This window comes from Aspergillus welwitschiae (assembly GCF_003344945.1).
Source record: "Aspergillus welwitschiae strain CBS 139.54b unplaced genomic scaffold BDQ94scaffold_21, whole genome shotgun sequence".
Lineage (NCBI taxonomy): Eukaryota > Fungi > Ascomycota > Eurotiomycetes > Eurotiales > Aspergillaceae > Aspergillus > Aspergillus welwitschiae.
In genome coordinates this window covers 232,275-242,813 of record NW_020798715.1, presented here as the reverse complement: position 1 = coordinate 242,813, position 10,539 = coordinate 232,275, and the positions used below count along the sequence as shown (strand labels likewise).

Sequence of the window (10,539 nt, the reverse complement as noted above, 5' to 3'; positions counted from 1 at the left end):
TCACCCCCCCCCCCCCCCCCCCCCCCCCCCCCCCCCTTTCCACTCATAACTTTTGGCATCTGTATTTTTAGCGGACAATTGTTGTCCACCTCTACATACATACCCCTTCTGGCTGTTACCATGTTTCGCATCTGCATGTCCCAAAAGCGTGTGGCGGAGCAATCATTTTGTACGATATGAATTTCCGGGATGACCACCCGAATAGAAAGGAGTCTACAAATCAAAATTCTATACCCATCTACAACTATGCCTTTTTCACCCTACTCATAACCAAAACTACATGTAATACATCTATCTACCTAGCCTTCCACCTCACCCTCCCCACCCACTTCGCCCAATCCCTCACATCCTCCCTCTCGCAAATCCTCTCAACAGTAAACCACTCCCTCGCCAACTCCTCATTACTCGCCATGCGGTGCACAAAACTATGACACGCGCGACACAACCACGCTACACTATTCAACCTCCACTCCTCATGCCACCCCTTCTTCACCACCTTGGCATGCACACTCCTCGGAATCAAATGATGATACGATAGCGGAATCCAATCCCGCTCGCAGATCTCGCACGCATCCGTGCGCGTAGTCGCCCACACGGGCGGTGGCTTCGTCACGGACGCAACGTACTCGCCTAGTATCGGCGCGAGGAAATAGGGAATGTCGGAGGCTGATTCGATGAGCGCGTATGCCGTTAGCGTATCTGTGATGGAGGCGGGTAGGGTGTGCGAGGTTTTTTCGGCGAGGTGTTGTGGGCTGTATTCTTTGCTGCTTGTGAAGTCGGTGTTGGGGTCGTAGCTGAGGGTTTGGAGAGTCGGTGGTTGGAGGGAGGGGAAGGTTTCTGTTGCTATGAACTGTTTTGTTGGTGAAGAGAGGGGAGGGGAGGGGAGGAAGGGGATACCCCGCTCTCTCGCTCTCGCCCTCTCTCAGTGTTGTTAGTTATTCGTGGGTGATGTTGGGCTAACATGTAGGCTACGCACGTCGATAAAGTCAGCGAGGTCTTCTGGATCTGTTTTGGTGAATTCATTTTGTTGCGGTTGTTCTGGTTCTGGTTTTGGTTCTGCTCGACTGCTGGACTTCTGGCGCGGAGTGGTGCGCGGACGTCGCGCTTTCTTGGTTCGAGGCGTGGGAGAGAATTTCGCGACGATTGCGCTCGATACGCAGTCGCGGAATATCTGGTAGTTCTCGCTGTCTGGCGCTGTCATTGTGGGTTCATTGGGGAGGTTGTTGGGTTTGTTTTGTGGTGGTGAGGCGGTTGGGTTGATGAGGCCTTGACATCATCGTCAATCGGCGGATTAAATAGTTGAGTTTCGGGTGCCGTGTTTCTTCTTATTCTACTCCGTACGACCACCATCTATCCGGGATTCGGTTGCATTGGGACACTCAGTCTACATCATGGGGGATATTGTTCTTGCGTTCGACATCTATGGCACACTGCTCTCGTTTGAGGCTGTCACTCATGAGCTGGAGCGCTTCTTGAACGATGAGACCCGGGCCCGGACCGTGGCACAGACATGGAGACGCTACCAGCTTGAATACACCTTCAGACTGAACAGCATGGGTATATTATAGTCTTGCAAGGATTGCTTCTACGTCGGCTAATATCGTCTCATGTTCCAGGACGCTATCATACCTTCCTGGAAGTCACCAGGAATTCCCTTCTGCATGCCCTGGATGATACGGGTACCTCGCTGAGAGACAAGGAGATCGAGCATCTTATGGCGACCTACAATAGCTTAACTCCCTTCCCCGATGTGGAGGACGCTTTGAATCAGCTTTCAGCTTTTCCACAAGTCACATCCGTCATCTTCTCAAATGGCACCCGGGGCATGATCTCCAATTGCGTGGAGAGCTCGACGGTTCTATCGCAGCACAAAGCACTCTTCCGAGATGTTGTCAGCGTTGACGAAGTGAAGCAGTACAAGCCCGCTCCGGCAGTCTACAATTATCTGGCAAAGTGCGTCGGCCGAAATCAGTCAGAGATGAAGGATATCTGGCTAGTCAGTGGCAATCCATTTGACATTGCGGGCGCCCGTAATGTGGGTATGAATGCCATTTGGGTAGACCGGGCTGAGACAAGCTGGGCCGACAAGGCGCTGCCTGATGTCAAGCCGACAGCGATCGTTCACCATCTGGGAGGGATTGTAGAGGTGATCAAGCAACAATTGTCACTATAGCCCTCCTACTGCTAGCAGCTTCATGAAGGTCTTTTTTACATGGGTTGAGAAATAGGCAACATGCCGAAAATTTTAAAAAGCGATGTACCACTGTAAATATTTCCAAACGCTCCACGCTTAAAGGAGAAGAATTCGGGGTAAGTCAGCGAGTTACTCTGACCTTCTATTTCCCCTCCAAGGTTCCACGGTCAAGGAGCTCAGAGTGAATAAGAAGGTGTTTCAGTTTATGTATGGAGGAAAAGAAAAGGAAAGGTTGAGGCGGGCGAAAATTTCAGCTTTATACACCATGCTTCACCGCCCGCTTATCGATAAGGTCTTGGCGGACATGACGATGTTGAGGCCGTGCTCGGGTGTGTTTGTGCCTGGTCCGCATCGCTCTCCAACTCACACTTTCGCTCTTTCTCTTCTTCGATTCGTACCCCTTTTCTATCAGTCTCCTTCTGGCATTATCATCTCCTTTTGTTTGTTTGATCATGCCACACAGACATATCGATACTACTAAAGCAGCGTGGTTATATCCCCTGCGGGTATGTTTGGCCTCGTTGCTGCCTGTTCACTTTCGTGCGGTGAAACTGATTGTTTGGTGATTCTACAGGGCATCTATTATTTTGCGTCGCACCGCTACCTTTGGCCTCTTTTCAAGACTCGTCTAATTCCGATCGTCCTCCTGTCCGCTTTCATCTACGTCCTGCTCTTCCTATTTGCATATTTGCCCCAAGTGGCCTTCCTGTCCATCTTCCAGGGTGTCGGGGCCTGGATCAATGGCGCGTTCCTGGTACTAGGGGAGGGGGCTGCGATTGTTGCTGCTCTTTTTGAAGCCTTCTTTGTCGATGAGACCCTCGTGGACATTTTTGACTCGGTGCTCGTGAGTGAGGGCCATGGCGAACTCGTCACCATGTCGAGGGTTTTGTACCCCCAGGGCGATGATGTCGTCAAACGGCTCGGCAAGCCCACCAAGAGCGCCGTTTATGCACCGTTCTCACTCCGGCAAATCGTGGAATTCATTGTGCTTCTACCGCTGAACTTTATCCCGGTGGCCGGAACACCCATGTTCCTCGTGCTGACCGGCTACCGGGCGGGCCCCTTCCACCATTGGCGATACTTCCAGTTGTTGGATCTTTCGAAACAACAGCGCAAAGAAAGGATCCGCCGCAGACAATTGCAATATACCACGTGGGTTTCAACCTTCTTTCCCCTGACACAACCCCCTTTGAAGGTCTACCGAGGTTCATACTAACAATCAACCACGAGGGAGCCTAGATTTGGGACGGTGGCTCTGATACTTCAGTTGGTCCCCATTTTGTCCATGTTTTTCCTGATGTCAACCGCGGTTGGATCTGCTCTTTGGACGGTGGATCTCGAAAACAAGCGCGATCTTTTGGGCAGGAGGCCCGGGCGAGATCCCGAGGGTCTCTACCACGATGATTACAATGATGATGATGCGATGATTTAGTTTGTGTTTTTTTCTTTTATTGATACTTCTTTAGCCTATATCCCGCTTCTTTTTAGCGTCATCCATCTTCCTCGCTTCTTTACAGCCCTTTTGCCTCTCTAAGGGAATTTTCGATTTGCCTTGGACATTGTTGTGATGTCAACGTACGGGTTATTGATTTTAAGGTGGTCACACCGATGACCGGGATTTCCGAACACTTTTTGGCGTCCTGAATCATGAGTAGAGAGGGTCGGTGGTTCGATCGTCCCATTGTTGCCATGGTTGGTCCCTGCGACAGGATGCAAACAGACTGCCGACTCCACCGGCGGGCTTTTTCCTAAGTACTTTGCTAGACAGCGAGCCTTTCGCTGGTCGAGGATAAGTAAAAGTAATTAGTATCGGGGGGGAAGTTTAGATTAGTGTGCGGCGGAGACGGACCGATTGGGAAGTAACCCCTGACGGGGCGAGACTAGCAGCCCAGTTAGCAAACCTTGCCGGCGCCCGACAGTGCTCCGATCCTACTACGCACTGCAACAGTAACTACAGTATATAGGGTTCCGGACTTGTTACCCGCTTCTACTCCCAATTTGTGAGCAAATCAGGCACCGAGTCCCTGACGGCACTTGCGACGATGGGAGTCTCAGTCGGTTCCCTCCGTCGTCATCGTTGGCGCCCGGCATAATTGTTGCTTATTATTCCTCTTACTACGGAGTACTACTAACTAACTTATTAGCCATCTAACTAACTAAATAAGCCTCCTTCAATGCGACCCATTTCAATTCTCTAGTTGCCTCGGCCCTTGAGCCTCAAAGTTCCAGCATCGTAACTTTCATTTGTAAGCAGCAAACAATGCATAACGCGCAGCCACGTGATCTCCTCCCCGCTTGATTCAGAGTCTCGGCTTTCAGACTCGCTTTCTCCTCTCTCTGATCGACACTGCATTTCAAATCACCATCAGACATGGCACCAAGAAAAAGGAAGTGATGAGGAAATTAGCATTGAGAGAAGACAACCGATAGGAGAAGGAAGACAAAGAAGTGAAAAGAAAAAAAAGAAAAGAAAAACACATTCCGAAGCTCCATAAAACGGTCATCACCGGTGAAGTGCAGGGCTCCGATTCCACCCGTCATTGGAGCCCCTCTTCTCGATCGACGGCGGAGTTTGGCCCAACTTAAGGTACCAGACTACTTCGTCCACTACTTCGTCCCAGCCAACCTACGCCTGCGTCCAGACCTCCACCGGGCGGGGATATTCTGACCGGTGGTCGATATTGCATTAGGTCACTCCGGGGTCGCTTCTTTGGGCTCACTGCCCATCACCTTCAAACTCAAAAAGTTGAACGGTCCTGCGAAACCTGCGAATCTAGTCTTTCCATCTTCCAAACCAACCCTTCTAGACTAAACCTCCGTCCTTTAATAATTCTTCGAGCCTCGTTCGGGCGATCATCCTTCCAATTTCCCCCACAACAACTGGACCGTTCGTCCGTGGACTAACACTCTCTAACTCTACTTCACCCCCCTGGTGCCCCCCTGAGGTGCTGTTGTTCGCTAGTGCCCGGACTTATCGGCTTACCTTAACTACGACTAGTCATCCCTGCTGCATCTTCTCCAGATTTCTCTCGTTATCATTCCCACTTTCCGTCTCCGACCCGCAATCGACAGCGCTGCTGCGTCCGGCTTCTGTGGTGTAGTATGCGCGGACGTCCTGGTCCTGGTCCGCGACAATCACCCCATGTTCTAGGCTTCTGAATGCGACTCGCAAAAGCATGGGAACACCCGCTGTGTCCTTTAGATGCCCATGGACCAACGAACCAGACTGCGCAAGGCTTGTGACGCCTGTAGTATCCGAAAAGTGAAGGTACACTACATGCAGCTGTCACAGTCCCCAAAGCAAGTGCAGCATTGGCTAACTCTGCTTAGTGCGACACCAGCGGACCACCCTGTCGGTCGTGCGCAAGCTTAGACATCCCTTGCACTTATGAGCGACCGAGTCGACGTCGCGGCCCCCCTAACCGCCACGCAGAAGCATTCAAAAAGCAGAAGTTAGCAGAGTCCCCTGCAGGCTCCCCAAGTCCATCAGACCATGCCACACCGGGTCCTCCTGGGTCAGTGGGGAGCACCACCATCCCCTCGTCAACCCCAGCGCCTCTATCGGCGGAGTCCATTTGTTCTATGCCGACCCTGCGGCTGTTAATAGACGATTTTTTCACCTACATCCATCCCTTGGTCCCTGTCCCCCATGAGCCCACGTTCCGCGCCGCTCTGGAGCGGCGAGATGACCTCTCTAACACTACCTTTTTGGCCCTCACGGCCGCCATGGTCGGGACATTGGTGGCGTCCTTTCCGCGGAGGCCCAAGCGGCATTTAAAGACGGAGGCGGAGAAGGCAGCATTTCCACACTCGATGGCATTGGTCCGGCGATGCCATGATGTTGCAGTCCAAGCTAGAGGCTGTGGCTATCTTGATCGAAGCGCGACAGTGTACGATGCGGCAACTAGCTATTTTCTCGGGCTTTGCTCCGGATATGTTTGGCACATGCGCCGATGTCGTGCATATTTTGCGGAATGCCTTACCATGCTACACGTCTATGACCTTTGTCGGCAGTCGAATTGCCTTACGGCAATGACTCCGCCAAGCCCCTCTTCCTCGTCGCGTTATTCGCAAGATCCTTTTGGCGGCGCGACCGCCGATCTTCACGTCGACATCATCGAGCAGGAGCTTGGACGACGCTTATTCTACACCACCCTCGCCGGCTACCGGACGCTGCAGCAGCTTGGCTCCGGTGACGTGACTATCCATGTGCCTCCTGAAACCCCGACTTCGCGCTATCCTCCCTTGCCCCTCGAAGTGGATGATGAGTATATCTTCTCAACACATGTTGATCCACAACCATCCAATCGGATTTCTCTTCTGGTGGGCTTCAACGCCAACGTCCGGGTCCTGAGTTCGTATAATACTCTCTCCGCCTGGGAGACGGCGTTTGGGAGTGGCCAGGTCTTTGATTGGGAACGGCAACGCTCTCTTATGTGGGAGTGTCTGCAAAAGGCTAAATCTGCCCTTTCTAATGTTCCACGGGAATTGGCGATCCAGCTATCCCAAGATCCCGAAATGGACAATGGGCAAGGCCAATTCGACCCTCCACCTCCTGTGGAGGACCTGCGGGCACATAAACGCCATATGCAACTTCAGATTCAAAAGGCGAACATCTACGCAAGTCAGTTGGGCACCCGGTCATACTTGGTAGAGAAATATTGGACCTTGTACGGGGCATGGAAATTGCAGCGGAAACAGTCCGACCAGCAAATACCTGTCAGCCCCCGAACTACGATTAAGGTTGAAGGTGAGCAGCCGCAGAGTTTGGACACATCCGATGCGGATGCCCAATCAGATTATATTGGAAGGATGATGGCGGAAGAGCGTCGGCTGGTGATCCGTGACCTATTTATCTTGTTGCAATCGGTCAACGAGAGTAGTATGGAACCCAATGGCGGCAGCTTCGTATGCACACTAATCTCCTTGAACATGAATTGAGAGCACTGACCTCTTCATAGACCGCTAAAATCCGCCAAATCGCATCCACATTACTCAACTTTCCGCATCAGAACATGATCACGCCCTCCATGACTGGCCCTCACCCTTTGACTTCCGCAGAAGCCGAAGCTTACCTCCGCGCATTCATCGATACTCTTGTACGCCTAGAGGGGTTTAAGTCCGGTTCTAGCCAGGGCTCCAGTGGCTCCAGTCCCGAGGTGCACCGACAATCAATCAGCTACTTGAGCGACCATGATCGCGATGAAGAAGAGCTGCGCCAATGGGCCAGTCTGAAAGAATACCAGGCCAAGTTTGCCGAAGCAGGGGGCATGTTATCCGAACTGTAATGGACACGAAAGCATTTTCAAAGCTGACTTATTTTGCATCCTTGTAGCTGGAGTTTCTAGGATGGGGTATCGATTGCTTTACTCGTTTGGGAGGCGTGGTACCGATTGTTAATGAAGTTACTCGATTAGCAAGCAGAGGGTGGCGACGGAGTTCCGTGTGTATTATTTGGTGGGGGGAGTATGATTGAACGGCCTTGGTGTCTATATATATGTGTATTATTTATAGAGTGTGGATTGACTTTTGACTGTTTGTATCCTGGATGGATGATACCTGTATCTAGCTCATTCTTGATGGGTGGATGATATGATTTGATGTGTTTCATAGTATCTCAAATGAGATGGATGACAACGAATCGTTACATTTTTACTTACCAGTTGTGTATATAGTATTAGCACTACAAAACGAGGTCCCAACATGGAGAAGTAGCACAAGGTATGATATCATATTAATATACAACGTATATCCAATGGCATAACTGCCAACCCATCAACTCAAACCCTGAACTATGTATGTATTATTACTTACATCCATCCCTCCTAACTAACACAAATAACATAATAATCACGTAGTCACACTCTCCGTCTCAGTAACCCTCTCCGTCACCGTCTCCGTCTTGGTCACCGTCTCCCTCTCCTTCTCAGTCACAGTGACAGTGACAGTGATCGGACCCGTAGGTGTCACAGGCACAATCCTAATAACATCTCCCGTTTCACCAGACAAAGTGGATGTAGAGGGATAGGATGTGATTATTGCTGTTGCTGTTTCTGTATCCGCTATAGTTGTGGACGTGGAGATTTCGTCTTCGGAAGATTGAGTTGATGTTTGCTCTGTATCTAACGGAGTTGTCGTTGACTCCCTCTCTTCTCCAGCTTGTGATGTGGTGGTTGTGGTGGGGACGGTTTCCGAGGTTGACTTATCATAAACAGTAATAATGGCAGTAGCAATGGTCGTGGAATCCCAAGTTGGTTCGGGGGTTGGTGTATCCGTTATGACTACGTAGACGGTCTGGATTGTTGTTGATGTGGCGTGGAGGGTGGTTGGGGGTTCGGTTGTGGATGTAGTTGGGGTTGGCTCGATCGTTGTGAGGGAAGATGTGGATGTGGATGTGCTGGTGATGTCTGGGTTAGGCGCTATGAAGGAGGAGGTTCCGACGAGAGTCGTTGACCCTTCGGGCGTGACTAGGACGACGACTGGAGTTGGGGCTGAGGTTGTGGTTGTGATGGCGTCCTCTGCTTCTGATGTGGGGGTGGTGGTGGTGGTTGTTGTTGTTATGTCCGCTGGGTCTGCTGGCTGTGTGGTCTTGGTTGTCGTGGGTATAGTTACGCCAATAAATGGGCTGGCTGTGTGGGGGGTTGATGTGGTAGTTTCGCTTTCAGTGGGTGTTGAGAGGGCTTTTGTGCTGGATGCGGATGAGGTGTCATCGGCTGTAGTTGTTATGCTCTCGCTGGACTGTGAGGTGGAGGATGACATTTCAAGCATGGTGGAAGAGCTAGTACTGGTTTCTGGGAGAGGCACGATGACTCCAATCGTGAAGCTGGTGGACGTTGTAGTCTCCGAAGTGCGTGTGGATGAAGTTTCTGGAGCGCTCTCTGGAGCGCCGCTTGATGGCAGGAGTGCGACTGTCGAGGAATGTAGTAGTCTACTAGATGAAGTGAGCGTCCCCTGGTGTGACGGAGATGATTTTGACATCTCTGCTGCTGCGCTTGATGAGTGTGATACTCTGACAGCAGAAGATGACGCCTCATGTGTGATGTGAGAAGAAGTTGCTGTCCCGGGTGCGTGAGACGACGAGGCTTCCATTGGCCCTCCTGGTATGATGATTGAGGGGGTTAGAATATGAGAGCTCTCTGAAAGTGTAGTAGAGGGTGTTGTGATATGCACAATATGCGATGAAGAACTTGTCGTATGAGAGCTTCGTACTGCACTTGAGAGAGGCGAGAGGGGTGCTGAGGATGGCTCGCTAAGTGTTGTAAGTGAGGAAGTTGTAGTTGTAGTTGTAGTCGTAGACTTTGGAGTCTGCGACAAGGTATTCACAGTGCTATCTGACGAGGTGCTTGGAGCGAACGAGTGCGTAACTGCAGAGGAAGACTCGGACAGAGACGAGGTAGTAGCAGCAACTGTCGAAGACTCTTGAATGAACGCAGCTGAGCTGGATAGCGCCGGCTCGATGGTGGTGCTAGAGCTGGATGCAGTCTGAGGCAGACTGGAGGGTGTAACCGGAACTACAGTCAAAGCGTTGATCTCATTGTCGTCATCGTCATCGACCGAAGAACTGGCAACGTGCACATAAGGTGTAATGAGCGAAGGAGATGGGGAGAGCGACTCCAGGTCTCTCTTGGAAGCAAAAGGAGCAATCGGACCAGCCGCACAGCAAAAGACCAGGAAGAAGGTCACGAGGATCACTGGTAAGAGAGACATTATCTCAACTGCTGGTGAAATTATGCAATGAGATGCTATATTATGTACGCAAAAGAGATGTATTGCAGAACAGATAAACGAGCAGTCAAAGAAAGGATGCAAAGATTAATAGCTGACCACGCTGCACTAATACTGATTGGAAAGTTCAGGAGAGAGAGTTATTCATCTTTGACTCGAATTAATATGCAGAGACAACGAAAATAATGAGCGAAAGGAGCAGTAAAGAAGGACAATCGAGATCTGAATGATGCCGAGCGAATGAGGGTGAGGCAAGAGAAAGACCGTCCTTAAGGAAGCCAAGCGATGAAAGCGACATTCGCCATCCCTTTATTTAGCTGATGTCACGGCCTGGACCGCCAACAAGTGCAGCTTGACATGAAACATTCCGACAGTCCAGCTTGCTGTTGTGGGACTCGAAGCTGGGATCGGTTGGCTGGCGAGAGGCGAGTTGGCGCGCGACAAAGAAGTGCCGGCCAGGATGTTGCAGCACCCGCCCCGGTTGGACAACATTTCCCATTGATTGGCAACCGTGACAAGTCTTGCAGAACAGTGGATCATAGCTGTCTTTCTACTGAGCTCTTGAATGGACTCTTGCCATATCGAAGAGTACGCCTCACAAGCTGAGCCACCATCCTTGG

The 10,539-nt window shown here is 51.0% G+C and overlaps 6 protein-coding genes across 6 annotated transcripts; 3 read left to right on the top strand and 3 right to left on the bottom strand.

Annotated features, from left to right (window-relative positions):
• Positions 1-36: 36 nt before the first annotated feature.
• BDQ94DRAFT_53219 (HNH endonuclease) lies at positions 37-1,270 on the bottom strand. The gene is made up of 2 exons (XM_026775992.1): positions 977-1,270; positions 37-850 (listed from the first exon to the last, which is right to left on the bottom strand). The coding sequence occupies exons 1-2, from the start codon at positions 1,199-1,201 to the stop codon at positions 296-298; spliced, it is 780 nt and encodes a 259-aa protein (XP_026624947.1). The 5' UTR covers positions 1,202-1,270; the 3' UTR covers positions 37-295.
• A 77-nt stretch (positions 1,271-1,347) lies between these two features.
• Positions 1,348-2,401, top strand: BDQ94DRAFT_146033 (haloacid dehalogenase, type II). The gene is made up of 2 exons (XM_026766750.1): positions 1,348-1,557; positions 1,617-2,401. The coding sequence occupies exons 1-2, from the start codon at positions 1,392-1,394 to the stop codon at positions 2,171-2,173; spliced, it is 723 nt and encodes a 240-aa protein (XP_026624946.1). The 5' UTR covers positions 1,348-1,391; the 3' UTR covers positions 2,174-2,401.
• A 245-nt stretch (positions 2,402-2,646) lies between these two features.
• BDQ94DRAFT_171608 (EI24 domain-containing protein) lies at positions 2,647-3,626 on the top strand (the record flags this gene model as incomplete). The annotated part of the gene is made up of 3 exons (XM_026771807.1): positions 2,647-2,700; positions 2,769-3,346; positions 3,425-3,626. 3 exons carry the CDS (start codon positions 2,647-2,649, stop codon positions 3,624-3,626), a joined length of 834 nt encoding a protein of 277 aa, XP_026624945.1.
• A 1,621-nt stretch (positions 3,627-5,247) lies between these two features.
• Positions 5,248-7,545, top strand: BDQ94DRAFT_53199 (uncharacterized protein). Its single transcript, XM_026775990.1, has 3 exons — positions 5,248-5,462; positions 5,525-7,102; positions 7,156-7,545. The coding sequence occupies exons 1-3, from the start codon at positions 5,397-5,399 to the stop codon at positions 7,480-7,482; spliced, it is 1,971 nt and encodes a 656-aa protein (XP_026624944.1). The 5' UTR covers positions 5,248-5,396; the 3' UTR covers positions 7,483-7,545.
• BDQ94DRAFT_53200 (uncharacterized protein) lies at positions 7,546-7,895 on the bottom strand. The gene has a single exon (XM_026775991.1). The coding sequence runs from the start codon at positions 7,803-7,805 to the stop codon at positions 7,608-7,610; it is 198 nt and encodes a 65-aa protein (XP_026624943.1). The 5' UTR covers positions 7,806-7,895; the 3' UTR covers positions 7,546-7,607.
• A 149-nt stretch (positions 7,896-8,044) lies between these two features.
• Positions 8,045-9,901, bottom strand: BDQ94DRAFT_171606 (uncharacterized protein; the record flags this gene model as incomplete). The annotated part of the gene is made up of 1 exon (XM_026771806.1): positions 8,045-9,901. The coding sequence occupies one exon, from the start codon at positions 9,899-9,901 to the stop codon at positions 8,045-8,047; it is 1,857 nt and encodes a 618-aa protein (XP_026624942.1).
• Between the last annotated feature and the right edge of the window lie 638 nt (positions 9,902-10,539).